Genomic DNA, 16,405 nt, shown 5'->3' with positions numbered 1-16,405 from the left:
GCATGTCGTGACTCAATTTTTAAACACGTTTCGCTTTTATTTTGAAATCTTACCTACATGATTTGAGTAAACTATTAACATTTATGCACATAAAATATGAATAAGATTAAATTATTAGCAATAGTTATTGTTGTTTCGGTGCAGGAAAATCCAGTGATTGTAATTATTTTTACAGTAAAACCCACAATATTTGGTGTTTACACCATTGTTATTGCGGTAATTTATAGTAAACACCCTTCATGTAAAAAGTTAAAAAGAAAAATGTAATGGTTATTAGAAATATTACAAATAGTATTCTAAATATTAAAAATAATATCTCTCCATATTATGGTCTCTGTGGGGTAAAACTTGAAATCTCTTATAAAGACAGGTATTACAAAAATAAAGACATTGTCGCCACCTAGGGGTGATTTAGTAGAATGGCATTTCATACATTGACGATAAGTTTTCCGTGTTAATAAACTTACTTATGTGATGCAACAAGAGAAAAAAACCCATGTAAAGAATGCATTTTATTTAAAAACATTTCATGGAAATGTGGATATATTGCTGTTTTAATAGAAATTAGAAAGAAAAAAAAACAAGCATTGTCAGGTTCATTAAAAATATAAAAAAAGTCTATAAAGAAATCATTTTACATAAAGAAAACAAAAAGTTTTAAAACAGAAAAGATCCATGACCCTCTGGGATATGGAAGGCAATGAAATCTGCCTCCGATTCAGGAATCTTGTCGTCGTTCTGGAAAACAAAGGGTCAGGAAGAAAAAATTATTTTGAAAAAAGTTGCCTGGCAAACAAAAGACAAACTGCAAACAGTTTATACTAGACGTTTAAACACCACAGGATTCGTGGAAGGTCAGTCAAAAAATATAGGGAAAAAAACATTGAAAATGTCAAAAAGATTAATTCCATCCATCTCCTTTCACTTATCAGGGTCGCAGGGGCAGCAGTCTTAACTAAGATTCCCAGACTTCCCTCTCCCTGGCCACTTCCTCCAGCTCCTCTGGAGGGGGCCCGTGGCGTTTCCAGGCCGAACCAGATGCCCGTGCCACCTCAACTGGCTCCTCTAAATGTGGAGGAGCAGTGGCTCTACTCCGACCTCTCTCTCCGAGCTTCTCACCCTATTTCTAAGGGAGCGGCCAGCCACCCTACAGAGGAAGCACATTTCAGCCGCTTGTTTTCAGGACCTTACGCTCCAATCTTCCATCACTTGTGAAAAATGACCCCAAAGTATTTAAACTCCGCCCCCTGGGGCCGGAAGCACCCCACCCATCAGAAGAGGACAAAACTACGTATCTACGGTCGAGAACCGTGGCCCGGGTGAGCCTGTATTCAAAAAGTTGAATTCCTTTTTCAAAATATACAAGAATCCTCCAGATTCCCTTTTAAAGAAACATCTGGTAAATCTTTGACGCAATTACATTCTGGTAAATGTTCTGTAAAGTCATCTGACTATAAGCAAATTACATGTATTTACAAAACTTTTTTTCCATATTGTTTATACCTGAACGTATCATGGATTCACTTAGCAGCAGAGGGCTGTTCAAAAGCCTTTCCAGGAAAGTTTACCCATCTGTGGGCGACTTTGATGCCGTCATCCTTCTCTGAAGTTTGTCTGATGCTTAATCCTTTTTTTTTTCTTAGTCATGTTTATGTCCTTCAGTTAGGTGGAAAACCTGAGCAAAACTCACCTCCTGAGAGAAGTATTTGTCTATGATGTTAAGGGAGGACTTGTAAACGGCTTCGTTGTCGTGGGACTGCAATGCCTCCAGTGTGTCTAAGCCTCCCAGACCTTCAATCAAAAGGCGCACTTTCTCAACTTCACCGGTATCTTTTGACATCTGTGCAAAAAAGAAAAGAACAAAAACTAAATAACCTGGTGCCTCATTTATAAACGTTGCGTACGCACAAAAGAAGGCGTACGCCACTCTCTACGCAATAGTTCAATTCAATTTAATTTGTATAGCCCAAAATCACAACTACAGTCGTCTCGATGGGCTTCGAAGTAAAACATGAACTCAAAAGGATCACGAATACAAAGAGTTCAATAGGAAAATACTAAAATGAACTAACAAACTGACTAAGCTATACTGGCATCCCTGCCCTTAGACCCCCCTTTGCGGTAAGGAAAAACTCCCAAGTAGTTGATATTTATAAAAAGCAAACTTGACGGGAAAATGTGCGGTCCTTCACGCAAACTCTGACCCAGGGGTACGCACAAAAACGGGTGAAATGAGAAATGGCGACACCGTCGGCAGATGGACGAAACACGTGAAAGTGACACTGTGTGCCAAATCGCTCTGGCATGTGCTGTGCTACACAATGTGGCACAGCTTAAAAACGTGCTTCTACCCCCTGGTGCCGATTGCTGTGTTGGCCCCGACCCTGAACCCCATCCCCACGCATTTGAGCCAAATGCTGCTGCTGTGCGCCAGCGTTTGGAAGTGGTGCATCTGGCGCGTCGGTGTCCCCCTCCGACTCTGTCTCCACCCGGGGTCCCCTTTCCCCCACCCGTGGCAGACACACTCTGGCGATGCAGCGCTAGAAGTTTTTTTGCCTCCACTTTGATGTGTGACCATTTCTTTTTTATTTCGGCCACGGTCCAAGGTTGTGAGGCTGCAGCATTTACACCGTCTGCCACCGTTTGCCGCTCACGTGCCTTTTTGGCATTAGTAATGCCCACACTGTGCCCTCCAAACAACACTTTTCTCCTCTTTTCCACCTCGCCAACGATAACTTCTACTTCAGATTGAGTGATGTTACGTTTTTTTTGATTTTCTCTCCGTGTTTGGCATGATTTCGCAATCAATGAATATTCATTTGTGGGCGTTTCACGGACTATTTATGGGCAACTATGGGCGTGTCATGAAGCCGCAAAAGCTGCGCTGCATTTAGAATTGATTGTGATTTATTAAGGGAAAGATGCGTAGGATGTGCGTGCGCACGGTTTTATAAATCCGAATATTTCTGTGCGTACGCACGTCCTATGTTTCATCCGTACGCCACTTCTGACGCAAATGCTGCGCAAAGTTTTATAAATGAGGCCCCTGGGCTTCCAGTGATTGGAAGACGGATCAGTGGTTCAACTTTGGACAAGAAACCCCAACGGCCTTCAGCAAAACTCATGTTGATCATTACATAAAAAAGGGTTCAACTCCAAAAAAAAAAAAAAAAAAAAACAGTCCTTAATTGGGCTCATTTCTTAATGTGAATTTTACAGTTAAAATATTTCTGGAAACAGGAATATATATATATATATTTTCCATCATAAACAGTCCAGAAATGTATGCTCCTTTTCTAACCAGCTAGATCAAGGCTGTCAAACTCAAGAGCACAGGAAGCCGAAATCCAAAACAAACTTTAGGCTGTAGGCTGAACAGGATAGACATTCACTGAACACTAAAACTAAACTTTTAAAACTTAACTTTTTGGACATAAATACAGTGGTGGACAAAATTGTTGGTACCCCTCAGTTAAAGAAAGAAAGTCCACAATGCTCACTGAAATGACTTGAAACGTTCCAAAGTAACAATAAATCAAAATGTATTGAAAATTAAATAATCAAAACCAGCCATTACTTTTGAGTTGTTCATTAAAAGAATTATTTAATTATTTATTTAGAAACCGGATATTGATAAATCATGTAATAAAAATGGTTACGGTAGAACTGGGGTGGGATTATATAAATTCGCTTCCTTCCACTCCCTTTCAAGCAATCTTTAATTTAATGTCTAATTATCCTAAATTTGATACGTCTTTGTATGAATGTATAACTGCTGATTGTATTGTTCTGTGCACTATTCTTATTTGATTGCTTGAAATAAACCATTTAAAATCAAAATCAAATCAAAAAGGACAGGTAATAAAAATATTATTGAGAATCCCAGCGATGCAAATACAACATGCTCACACATGTCTGACAATGTGTTACTTGTTTCACAGAATGCATGAAAAGTAAGCAGACAGAGTCAACAGTATGTGGTTAAATACCTGCAAAATATTGTCGATTGCGTCCAGGATGACCAAGATCACCCTGCTGTCTTTGATATGCAACAGTTGGATCAAAGGCTCCAAAGCGTTGCAATGGACTAAATAGGCTACTTGATCCACAGTTCCCCCGCTGGTGTAATTGGTGACAGCCCACACCGCCTCCCTCTGGGTCTTGTAATCTCCCTGTAAAATAAGACAACACAAATATTTACAGTGATGTCCATTTCTCCATCACAGAAACAGTTTAGGGTACCATTTGACATACAGGCTATACGTTTCTATGTGCTGTTGAGTTCTGACCTGCTGAAGAATGTCCACCAGCATGGGTACCAGGCCTGCATTAATGACTTCCTGGATCTGGCTGCTCTTGCCAGCAGTGATGTTAGAAACTGCCCACGCTGCTTCTTTCTGGATGTTGGGGTTGGGGTATCCCAGCAGGACGGGGAACACTGCCAGCGCACCTGCATTCAGCACACACTGGGTCTGCTCATCAGTTCCAGTCACGATGTTGCCGATGGTTCTCAAAGCTGGGGTCTGAGAAAAGGAAAAAGAGCAGCATCCTCACTTCTTCAACACCACAGACAGCACCACAACGTACGGACAGATTACGATTTTATGCTATATTCATGCATTAGACTAGAGATAACCAAAACAAAGTTTGTATACAGAATTGCTGCTTTCCTTAACCTAAAGCTACATACCACGATGGAGACGTCCTCACAGGAGAGAAGCTGGACGAGACGGGGCACGCAGTCGGTGTCCACTACCATTTCTATCCTCTCGTTTGCCCCATCAGTCAGATGAGACAAAGCGCGACAGGTGTCAGCCAGGACCTCCCTGTCATCATGGTGCAGGAGGTGCGCCAGGACAGGAAGCATCTGACGCACCGATGCCAGGGGAGGTGCTGGATTCTTGTGCCGACACAGGTTTGAGAGCGCCCAGGTGACATTGCGGAGGTAGGATGACTGGAAAATTAGGTTAGGAGTAGACTCATTTACAAAAGATTTATCAAAAGACAAGGACTTACCATGACCTGACATGGGTAGAAAAAATAAATAACTAATAAACTAATAAATAATTAATGTAATATTCTGATATACATCTATCCTGCTGAACAGGGGTGTAACAGTGCACTATAATCTCCATTCGGTTCGGTTCAAAATTTCATAGGGCTCGGTTCGATACATTTTCTGGGTCTTTTTTTAGCTACAAAAAGGCAGAAAAGATTTCTTGCAAAATGCATTTACTGGTTTTAAATAACATTAATAACATTAACCTACGTAGGTGATCTGCTATATAAAATAATACAACTATTAACTGCCAGGAACCAAAAACTTTGGAACATTAAGACTGGCCTGAAAAACAAAGATTTTAACTTGCACATTTTTTTTCTTGTAGACCCGATTTTTACATTTGGGTGATGCCGTTTTAAGTTTGTTAACAGATTAGATGTGTTATCTGTGACATATTCTATCTTGGTGTAACAATAAAATGTGGAAACACACCATTTGACTTATCTAATTGTCTTTTCCTTTCATCCAAACAAATCCAAAGTTTTCCTACAAAGGAGAGCGTAAGGAGATGGGGGTGGGGGGGGGGTTCCTTCAGCTCTGGCCTATCGTCTGCATAATAACTGTTGACATGCTCACTGTCTCCTCCGTCACCTAATATCTGTTGGAAAACGCAGAGGAGATCCTCTCCGCCCAAGGCGCGTCTTCCTTCGGGGTTCACTTCCCCGTTCGGACCCTCAGAGCCTCCAGAGTGGGTTAATAAAAGAACCAGTCTCGGTTTGTTTGGAGGAAACCGTTTTTATTACTGTTCCGGCGAACTGAGCAGCACACCCTAAACGTGTGCTCACACACACACTCTTGCGCTGCACGCTGCCACGCCCTGCCCCCCCTCCTTCCTAAACGCCCGCGACCGCAGACACCATTGAGCGTCTTGCCGGAAACTTCCGGTTAACATTAGTTCCGCCTCGGCGCAAAGATAATACATTTGAGGGGGAAAAATAAGCAAACAAAAAAACAGAAAAACCAAAACAGTACAAAAGTGATCCGAACTGAAATTGCCGTACCGAAACAGTTCGGTCCAACTACGTGTACCATTACACCCTACTGTTGAATTTAAATGCACCTCAGTTACAGCAACACGTTGATTGGTCAAGATGGGATATGTGTGATGCATGATGGAATACGTACAAATAATGTAGCCTTTGGATGTAAAGTAACTGCTAACGAGTATGTTAATAAATGATAAGTTACCTCAGCGCGGCCTGAATATTATTACTCCTGTTCGACCCTTAAGTACAACATCCCATACCGCAGCGGCTGTCCGTCTTAAGATATTTATCTTATTTTCATCGAGACGATAATAAATAGATCCCCTAGTTTGATTCCTGTTTTTGTTTTTCCCCTCTTGAATTAATTTGGGTTTCAAAGACACGGAAGTAGCGGCTGAAAGTGGCTTTTGTGGCAGGACGGAGAGCGTACCGGAAGAGACTGTGAATGAATGAGAGACTGTGAACGAACCCAGACACGGAGACGATATTCCCGATGCTTTTGTAGAGCTTTTTAAAATGAATAAATCCGATCTCTAAACATCCTCCGTGTCTTCCACACATTGTAATGAGACACACACAGACAGATATGTGAAGGTATCTGCTGTAAATTCAAGTATTGCTCACATCTGTGTTTATAAATGACTTATCACGTGAATTATTACTTCGTGGGAACAAAAACGTTTTTTTTAACCCATGTCAGGTCACGTTATAATTCATTAAGAAAAAAATCATAAAAAACAAGGCATCAAGATCATCACATGCCGTATTTTTCAACTAAGAACTGCAACATTCTATATTAAGTTTAACCTTACTTTTTACAACCCTTTTGCAAGAAAATAGACGCATGAATATTTAGGAAATACTCACACCAAAAACAGACAAGTCGGAGGTTTCCAACAAAGCCAGGAGGGGCTGAAGCCCACCATGGTGGATAACCAAATCCCTGCTATCCGCTCCATCTCCTACACCACAGGGAAAGACGTGAACATCATGGGATCTGTCAATAATGCAATCTGAGATCCAATGATAGGAGATAACGCTTACTTTATGATAACAGCAACTTAATTTAGGCATTAACCGTAAAATATGGAAGTGTTTCATTCAAAAAGTGAGATCACAAAGACAAGAAGCAACTTTCATAGTGTGAAAGTGTTCAAAAGGACGCTGTCTCCATGTGTCAATCTAAACCCATTTAAAAAAAACACAAATAAGTCAGAATTCAAGCAACCCACTAGGCCTGCACAATAAATCGAAAATGTATCTTTAATGCAATATCAAGCTGTGCAAAAGCCGGCTAATTGTGATAAATGGTTTCCTTAAATGTGCTTAAACAGTCTTTTGGCAGCTTGAAATATTAAATGAATGAGATAAATCAATTTATGCATTTGACCAATCGGATGGAGGCCTTTGATGTTAGATGTCTGCCTGCTATGTAGACGAGGGTCATTTGGAGTGTGATTTAAGTTATCTTTTATTTAATGTAAACAGTTGCAGTGAAATGGAAATTATGTATTTAGTTGTTTTCCTATTTGTTCATATATCGCAACCTTATAACGTCACCGCAATATTGATCACTAATATCGCATATTGCGAGTTTGTGCAGCCCTCCAACCCACCAACCTGTGAATTAAACACAAAACTGCACATCTGAAGCATCCAGAAGATCGAAGAAGGAATTTAGAGGAGAAAAAAAAACGGTGTTTTGCATTTTCAGAACAAAAACAAGAACCACAAATTAATTAAAATATATGCAATCCCAAAAAAAACGACAAGGAGAAAGTTTCTCTGTAATTAGCATGAATCATTACATGATAATAAGTCACTAATGTTGTTGTTTATTTAATTTCTTTGTGATTTTTTGTCTTCCCTGTTGGTGCATGTTCAGGGCAGTAACATTTTAGACTATTTGACTGAACCCGATCCATCCACGCGTGGAACTATTCATCTGTAAACCTCTGGGGTCACTAATCTCTGACAATCGGATGCAAAGAGGGGCTGACTTCAACAGTACCTGCAATATTTCCCAGGGCCCAAATGGCTTGTTGAGAGATGTGCTGGTGGGGCGACGATATCAGTGAGACGAAGGCTGGAACGGCTCCCCCCGCGATGACGGACTTCGTCTGGTGTGAGGTGCCTGAGGCGATGTTGGTCAGGGCCCATGCTGCCTCAAACTGGATAGGAGGGTTTTCAGAGAGAGCCAGAAAACCTACGAGCGTTGGAATGAGTCCAGCAGCAATGATGCCGTCAACAGGTGGACTCTTTTCTCTGGACAGAAACGCTCTAGTAGAAACCGAGGAATAAACAAAAAACAAAGAAAATCAGTCCTGACAAACTCTCAGGAGATGCCCAACTATAACCATATTTTAAATTTGTCTTTGTTTTTACAGCAATAGGTGAGCTAAGACAAAGCACTTCAGGAAGAATTATGCTGGTATTTTTTTAGCACTGAAAGGACAGGACAGGTGTTGTTTTGTACTGTAATTTTTCATTTTTAACATCTGTAACATATATGAAATAACACTTCTAGCCCACTCAAAAAAGCAGAGAAATTATTGCCATTTTTGATAATGTATAAACCTGAAAACTGATTTTCTTTTAAACAATCACTAGTGACAATGATCATACTTTCCTTTTCCTACATTTAACAGTTGTAATTTAAAAAAATTTTTTATAATAATATATTTATTGATCAGGCACTTTTCTCTGACGTCAAAGTCGCTGAATAGGGATAAGAGTACACATTTAAAAACACAAATGATAAGTTTGAAACGTTTAAAAAAGACAATCAGGAAGAGATTAACGTCTGACAAACTTTCAGTTTATCAGATGAGAAGTTCCAACCCCTGAGCGTAATAATAAAACAAAATAAAAAAATTAAAAAAGAATGCTATGATGTATTTTTTAGGATAAAATTTAAAACATTTTTTAATCACCTGGCAGCCTGCACTGCTTGTACCTGATGTTCTAAATTCTGACTGTTCACAGCTCCAACTATCTCCTCCACAGACCAACACTGTAAAAAATAAAAACAATTAAGAAAAAAGACTAATTATTAACTTCAACCTAAAAATTTTACAAATAGTGGGGGAAAACGCGTTTTAGTGTCAAGAACATAAATACATTTATACAGCATAAAAACTTGTGTGAGAAATATTGATAAATACATTCAACATTTTTTTAGAACTTTACACCTCGATTTTATGCAGCAATAATTCAGGAAGCACGCGGCCTGTTGGAGCTTTTGCTATGACAAAACAAAGAAGGTGTGGACCACCTGTCCTCTGTAGTTTTTGTCATGAAGAAGGGACGCTGGGTCGTCCTGTTGGATGGCTCTTCTCTTAAAAATCTGCTCATCTTTCTTTGCTTTTCTCAGTTCCACCTTCACTTCCGCTCTCCTGCGCAGAGACTCCTAGAAGTACAGGTGGACAACGACGACGCGTCAAACGTGCTTCTCAACATTTAGGAGGGTGTAAATATTATTAGTGGTATTTAGGTTATAACCCACCAAAGCACATTTTCCCTTGTTTTTGAACAAGTGGATTCGAGCGGGGTTGTCGGTGCCGCCAGCTGACATTCCTCGCCGTTGAGCAACGGAACCGACGTCCGTGAAATCATGCAGAATTCCTGCAATGGTGAATGGTTTTTAGATTTTTACACGATTGTTGTGAGCAAACACGAGGTGAGTTAGTGAACTGAACTACCTTAAGACAAGCCAGTAAGCTAGTTATACCGTGGCATGTCATGTGTGAACTAACTGTCGTGCATGCTTGCTACCCCAGCGTCAAACTAGAGATTTAAACTAATGTGAGTAATGATAAACCATCAAATTGAAAACAAATCATCGACTTTCAGGAATTAGGGTGAAAAAAAATCAGCCGACAGAACATTTATATCGCCCTTACCTTAGGTAGATTTTCTCTTTTTTCAAACTCGACTAATCCATGTGACGTCATTAGCATAGGATACAGCATTCTTTTTCCTATTGCTGACTGGTCCGTCTCGTCTGATGGTCTGTAAGCGCCGCCTAGTTCCGGAAACTTGAGGAAAAACGCTTTCATTACAAGCAAGTACAGATCGCCCCCGTCTGCGGGCTCAGTTTAGGGATTACTGCCGTTTAAGATGAAATAGCGAACTACGAGAAACGATTCCCCACAGACCATCAAAAGGCACGTTCACCCTATTGGTAGTATAATACGATTTTGTTTCTCCTGGCATGTGTACGATGACCCAGTGGCCTAATGGATAAGGCATCAGCCTCCGGAGCTGGGGATTGTGGGTTCGAGTCCCATCTGGGTCGATGTTATCGGAACCTTTTAATCTTAAATTGAACACTTGTTTCATTTTTGAGAAAAAAAAGACTTTTAACAAACACTCAAAAATTACATCTACTTTTATGAGAAATAACCATTTGGATGTGTGAACCTTTTTGCAATATTCCGATACTTTGTAAAGCTGACATATTTCATTTAAAACTATAACCTCTCCGGAAAAAGCTTTGACATTGATTTAACATGTTGCCATGTTAACAAAGAAATCTGATAAAGTATATAAAATATCTTCATCAACGTTTTATCCACCTTCATTCCCAGTATGGCAGAAAGTCAAAATCAAATAGTCCAGCCACAAAATATACAAAGAATAATTTGGATGCTCCCCTCTTTTACACTTTTTGGTCTATTATCTTTATGAATGATTAAACATGTCTAATGACAAATATTTGTATACCATTGTCGTAATGTTATTACTACTTTCATTATTGGTGTGTTTTGGTCCAGGGGGCAGACAGAGCATTACCTAATATCACCACAGGAAGGCAGTAAACACCAAGCATGCAAACACCCGGACTTTGCTGAGAACAAACACCTTCACATTAAAACTACTTTCTTTCATAACATCAAACAAAATCCCCCACCACAGAAATTTGCCTCAACTAGCTGGCAACTTTGGTGCATTTACAGCAGCTACATAAACAAAACTTGAGAGAGGTAGAGGGGTTTGGGTTTGGCACGTCCCACCGTCTCCTTTTCCATCCCATCCCCTCTTGCAGCAGTCCTATAAAAACCCAAGGAATCCCAGTCTTCCAGCACACCGTACAGAGCTCCCAACACTGGACATCTAGGATGACAGGGATTAATGGGATCCGCTTGTTTCTGGTCTTTCCTCTTTATTTCTCACAGGGGCACGTTGTGAATGGTAGGCAAGACTTCCTAACATTTTCAGTACCTTTTTTCTCAGGGCTACTATTTGTAGTTGATTTTTGGAACTCCAAATCCCGGGCTATTCCGAAGGTTCTGAAATGTCTTTGTCATGTTTGTATTTTATGTTGGTCTGTTTAAAGAGGGAGCTTGTGTTGTTGTTTATTCCTGGACCTGTGTGATGCAGGATGTCTGTCTCAACCACAGAGATATATGGCCTCACAGAAAAGGGTCGTGACAGCTCGATGGATCCTGGTTCCAACAACCAGAGCCGCCTGATCCTGAAGGAGCCATCCCTGCCCATCAACGAGCTCCTGGAGAAAAACAGCAAGTCCACTGAGTCTAAACTGGTCTGGCCGAAGCACAGTGACCTTGCTCCCATTCTTCGCCAACACAACAAAAGCAAAAAAGGCCCCAAGACCAACCGTCTGATTGAGCAAAACAGTGAGAAAAACAGGGTGGTGGTCAGTCTACTCCCAAAAATCCAGCTGCCTGGAGCTGCAGGTGTCAACCGGACAGCACAGAAAAGTAACCAAGACCCCCAAGTCATCCCATCTCACTCCAGTGAAGCAGAGGGACACCCCAACTCCAGACCCCGAGCTCCGTCCAGCACACAGCCTCAGGTTCATCTGCAGCAACCCGCTGCTTCTCCACACAGAGATCCCCTGAGCCGACGACCTGACCCAGAAGAGAACAGGCCTGGGAAAGCCAGCCTCCATTCGTTTGGAATCGGATCTGCAACCTGGAACAACAGCCGCTCACCGCTCCTGTTCAACCGACGTTCCTCCAGCCTGCTTTACCAGTTTGACATTGTGAGACGAGGTATGTGCATCACACTCTCTGACTTATAAAAACGACATCTCTGCATGAGCTGGCCTTGGTATGATGGCCTGAATAGAAGTTGCATCTTATTTAAACTGCACTGTAGTTGAGATTCTCGTCATTTCATAATCATCATCAACTTTCTTGTTTGGTACAAAGCAAAGGGGGAGTTAGAATGTACCTAAAAGGCAGCATCTGTCGATTAAAACATAACACTTCCCTGTTTTCATAGCACGTTTCCTGTCTGAGAGTCAATCTCTGATCGTGTCTTCCTGTCCACAGAGTCTGACTTCATGCACGATTCCTTCTGCATCAGTGAGTGCCGCAAAGAGAAAGACGAGAGGGAATACTACTGCTACAGCGAGTTTGGTACGTTATAAGACCCCAACAAAGGTGCACAAGCGGGAACACAGTGTGGAAGAACGCAAGCTCCTCATGCAAACCAACAATGAAAAATAGGTTTTTTATTGTCCGATAGGACTGGTGTGTCATGCTGATGCCACCTATAAAAGAGTTTGAACTACAATTTCAAAGTAATCCTCTTGGGAATTTTGCCCAGATGTGAGTTTCAGTGAAAAAAGAAAAAACCTTTTCAACCAATGCTACGTTCCCACCGGGCTAGGAAACGTGCGTTCGAGCGACCACTTTCAATGAAAAATCAATGTTGTTCACCTTTCGGCGTATCCCTTCACGGGTCGCCACAGCAAATCAGCTTTCACTGATCCACACAGCTGGGTTGGCTGAGATTTTTAAGCCGGATGCCCGTCCTGACACAACCCTGTATTTTATCCGGGCTGGGGAACGGCACAAAGAGACTCAGATTTGGGCCCCCTTAGTAGCCACATTGTTATGCAGTAGCGTGAAGGGTCCTTCCCAAGGTCCCACACTGGATGAAGCTCAACGCACTCAATGGAATCAAACAAATGAAAAGTTTATGTAAACGCGTGTAAACAGGCGTTTTGGGCGTCTGCATTCTAAACTCTCACAGACACGAATCGCGATGCAAGTTTAAAGCCCATTTTCAGGCTCTTTGTACCGAACGCCCAACCGCTGAACGCACGTCAAAAGTTAAACCTGTTGAACTTTGACTATTCAGGAACTCGGATTTGGTAGTGATGTAGGTGTAGCGTCCTTTTCAAGACTCGTGCAAAGCGTTTTTTTTAAATTGATCATGGAGGAGAAATCGATAATTGCAGTTTGTGCCCGGCTGGAATTCTACGACACCAAGTCTTTCATATGTCGGAATAGAGCTGTGAAAGCAAAATGTAAGATTTCTGAGATTTGCTTGGACATTTTACACCAAGCATCTTCCAACTGTGGGTACATGTGCTAGCATTGGGTAGCAACACCCAATACTAAAAGCCCATTCAAGAACCCTAGTTTAGCGCTTTCTTGAACGCACATCACATGTTCGGTGTGTAGGTAGCTTAATACTCTAGAGGTGTCTGAAGAGTTTTTCACAGGCCAATGCTTTTGTCATCTGCTGAGACAGCTGTCAACGGGATCGTCCATGACATCGACGTACTGCCCAAAGGCATTCGGCTCATCACGCTGATGGTCAGCAGCGATGGATTCTACAAGATGGGCCATCTGTACGTGACTCCAGAGACCTTCTTCTTCAAAGTTCGCCTCTTCGTCTTGGATAGCTTCAAGTGCAGCAAGCCCTGCCCGGACATCAAACTCGGTGAGAAATTAAAGGGGCGAATAGATTTTCTACCTTTCTTGAAGGCCCAAAGTGTTTCACAGCCACAGTCCCATCCACCCAGCCACACCCTGATCTGCTTCCTAAAGGCCCGTCACACCGGGACGAATTTTCGTCGGCAAAAATTTAACGCCTCGTGACTAAACAAAGGGCACCAATGAGAGTGTGCACACCGACGCGAAAAAACGCCACGCGTCAAAGCGTCAAAAAAAAAAACGCCTCAGGTTCGTTCTTTTTTTTTGACGCCTTGCGTCGAAATCTATTCGACCAATGAGAATGGCGCTTTTGCACACGTGTCTGGAGCTTCTGAAGTTACAGTAAAACACAACTTGGGGGCGCTCAAACACAAAACTGCCTTGCTGAGCACACATACCAGCGAAGAAGATAGACGCCAAGTAGCGTCTACACTGCCGCGAAGAAATAATGACGGACATTCTAAAATATCCCCGAACCACCATTTCAAGCACCAATAGGAGCAACTGGCGCTTGAAATATACATGTTTTCTTTGTATGATTCTGACAAGCGCGTAAATACTTGCTCTCTTCTTCTGAGTGAAAAGCGACTTTAAGAAGCGTAAAGTTGCGCAGCGCCACCTTGTTTACAGGAGTATTTCTGCTTACATTAAGCGCCATCTAATGTCAGGGAATGAAATTGCATGTTCGCTTGGCTCATCGTCAGCGAAAATCGCCTGGGTGTGAACACAAAAAACGTGGCGAAAAACGCTGGCGAATAACGCCTGGCGAATATTCGTCCCGGTGTGTACGGGCCTTAACACTGGTGCCAAACTGTAACCAGGAGCAATGTGGGGTTCAGTGTGCTGCCCAAGGACACTTGAATACAAGGTGGATGATCAGAGGTCAACCGCTCTACCGCTGCACCACAGCTGCCACTAAGATGAATAGGACACGATATTGGGCTTTTAACTTGTCCGTGTCCTGAACTGCTGCTGATGTCATCATGTGATAACTCTCACTTAAGTAAGGGTTAATGGCCGATGAAGTGTGCACTATCAGAAATTAACATACGCCGTTGGCGCCGGACAGTTGCTTCTGCGAAGTGCACTAGTGTTGATAATGCACACTTCGACCTGCTTACCACAAGTGGCCTTGTGGTTGAGTGACTGTAAGGTTGTGAGTTCAAATCCAGGCTGAGCCATATAGAGACTCCAAAAGTGGGACCCGATGTCTCCCTGCTTGATACTCAGCATTAAGCGGCAGGATTGGTAGGTTGAACCACCACTTGTTTCCTGACGGTGGCTGTGTCTGCAGCTCACTGCTCCCCCAAGGGATGGGTCAGATGCGCAGAATAAATTTCACACCCCTAGGTGTGTGTCAGCTAAGGGTACTATAATACCATGGTCACTTACAAAAGAAATATAGCATATATATATATATATATATAGTGTATATATATATATATATATTTAGCGTATATATATTTATATATATGTGTGTGTGACCGGAACTTTCTTTTTTAGGTGTGCATCATCACTGTGGATTATGTCAGATTTATGGCCTCAATTAGGATTTAATCTGAGCAGAAAAAAGAGGACTTGCTGTCATTCCCACCACACGAAGTCTTTGTGGGAATTCCAGATCTTTGACATCAACTTTGTATAACAGAACCTAAAACGCCCCCCCCTGTTCGTTTGCCTGTCTCCAAGGAACCAGATACATCGTAATGGGTCAGATCTACCACCGGAGGCGACACCTTCCCAGTGACCTCCTGAACTTGCTGGGCGGGAAGCTGAAGCCAGGCGATGGCCTCGTGAGGAGCAACAACTACGCCAAGAGGTTCAACAAAAGGAGACACCAGAAAGTCCTGGAGGCAACCCGCTCCAGGTGTAGGTGAACAAAAACGACCGCCCCCTGCTGTCAGAGACAGGACACTGCAGCTGCAACCAACCAGACTGAGGACACGGCACAGAGGACAAAGGTGGACCCTCACACGGACAGGTGTTATGTATCCAAAAATAACGTCCCAGAAGCTGCAACTTCTATGAAACAACTTTGATGGGGATCGGTCTGCTTCTTTTAAACTCTTCATTCAATCATGGCTGGTTCATGAGTTGACAGCGAATCCCACGTTCTGAGTTTAATCTTCTTCAATGGGCAGAAGAGGAGAAAATGACAAATTTGAAATAAATCATGACTGTTATAATGATTTCTTTTTTTTACATTAATCGTGTATACAACATAATGTGTGCATGAGCTGGGAAAGGATGAGGTTTGGATTTCTTACGGGGGTAATTCTTGGATCCAAGTGCAGGAATCTGATCTTCCACACACCTGGGCTTTAACAGAAGGGTCTTCGTCATAGCTCTTCTTTTCAGGACGGGCCGTTTCTTGCCAGCTTGCTCTCAGTGCCAGTGAGCCATAGCTCACATATTTGAACTATGCTGCCAGGTTCAGGAGAAAAAAACAGGAGGCGAGGGGAGGATAGAAAAAAGGAAGCTGTATCAATGACAGGAGGAACCAGAAGCAGCACAGACTCCATCCGTCTGAAGGGTCAGCGTCTCGCAGTACCACCCTGAACGCCTCATCCTTCATATTCAGGGCATGACGGCCTCTACTAGTATCAGAACTGTCAATTTCTGAAAGGCCTGCAAGGCAAAAACCAAAAACATGCATGAGTCGT

The 16,405-nt window shown here is 42.2% G+C and overlaps 2 protein-coding genes and 1 non-coding gene across 8 annotated transcripts; 2 read left to right on the top strand and 1 right to left on the bottom strand.

The window, feature by feature from the left end:
- Positions 1-499: 499 nt before the first annotated feature.
- Positions 500-10,176, bottom strand: LOC101159727 (importin subunit alpha-1). Of its 2 annotated transcripts, XM_023960368.2 has the most exons (10): positions 9,554-9,669; positions 9,323-9,457; positions 8,982-9,061; positions 8,060-8,328; positions 6,916-7,010; positions 4,691-4,954; positions 4,290-4,523; positions 3,990-4,172; positions 1,691-1,840; positions 500-738 (listed from the first exon to the last, which is right to left on the bottom strand). In XM_023960368.2, exons 1-10 carry the CDS (start codon positions 9,620-9,622, stop codon positions 658-660), a joined length of 1,560 nt encoding a protein of 519 aa, XP_023816136.1. In that variant the 5' UTR covers positions 9,623-9,669; the 3' UTR covers positions 500-657. The 2 variants fall into 2 exon arrangements, with proteins under 2 accessions (XP_023816136.1, XP_078786117.1); XM_078929991.1 differs by lacking the exons at positions 9,323-9,457; positions 9,554-9,669 and adding an exon at positions 9,951-10,176.
- On the top strand, positions 9,542-15,925 carry LOC101159972 (UPF0450 protein C17orf58 homolog). 5 transcript variants are annotated; one of them, XM_078930109.1, is made up of 5 exons: positions 9,542-9,680; positions 11,451-12,065; positions 12,348-12,434; positions 13,558-13,749; positions 15,432-15,925. In XM_078930109.1, the coding sequence occupies exons 1-5, from the start codon at positions 9,662-9,664 to the stop codon at positions 15,617-15,619; spliced, it is 1,101 nt and encodes a 366-aa protein (XP_078786235.1). In that variant the 5' UTR covers positions 9,542-9,661; the 3' UTR covers positions 15,620-15,925. The 5 variants fall into 5 exon arrangements, with proteins under 5 accessions (XP_078786235.1, XP_078786168.1, XP_020561475.2 ...); XM_078930042.1 differs by having other exon boundaries at positions 9,588-9,727; XM_020705816.3 differs by lacking the exon at positions 9,542-9,680 and adding an exon at positions 11,025-11,241.
- On the top strand, positions 10,273-10,345 carry trnar-ccg (transfer RNA arginine (anticodon CCG)). Its single transcript has one exon. It is a non-coding gene; the product is annotated as a tRNA-Arg (tRNA).
- Positions 15,926-16,405: the final 480 nt, after the last annotated feature.

The sequence above is a fragment of the Oryzias latipes genome, chromosome 1 (genome assembly GCF_053564925.1).
Source record: "Oryzias latipes strain Hd-rR chromosome 1, Olatipes_Hd-rR_3.1".
Lineage (NCBI taxonomy): Eukaryota > Metazoa > Chordata > Actinopteri > Beloniformes > Adrianichthyidae > Oryzias > Oryzias latipes.
Note: the sequence above shows the minus strand (reverse complement) of the source record. Positions and strands in the feature narration are given on the sequence as shown.

Coding starts and splice junctions, on each gene's coding strand:
- LOC101159727 (XM_023960368.2), bottom strand. CDS start 9,622: ATGTCAGCTGGCGGCACCGACAACCCCGCTCGAATCCACTTGTTCAAA. Junction 4,955..6,915: donor CCGACTTGTCTGTTTTTGGT/GTGAGTATTTCC, acceptor CTAATTTTCCAG/TCATCCTACCTCCGCAATGT. Junction 739..1,690: donor ACAAATACTTCTCTCAGGAG/GTGAGTTTTGCT, acceptor TTTGTTTTCCAG/AACGACGACAAGATTCCTGA.
- LOC101159972 (XM_020705816.3), top strand. CDS start 11,169: ATGACAGGGATTAATGGGATCCGCTTGTTTCTGGTCTTTCCTCTTTAT. Junction 12,435..13,557: donor CTACTGCTACAGCGAGTTTG/GTACGTTATAAG, acceptor CTGCTGAGACAG/CTGTCAACGGGATCGTCCAT. Junction 13,750..15,431: donor CTGCCCGGACATCAAACTCG/GTGAGAAATTAA, acceptor CCTGTCTCCAAG/GAACCAGATACATCGTAATG.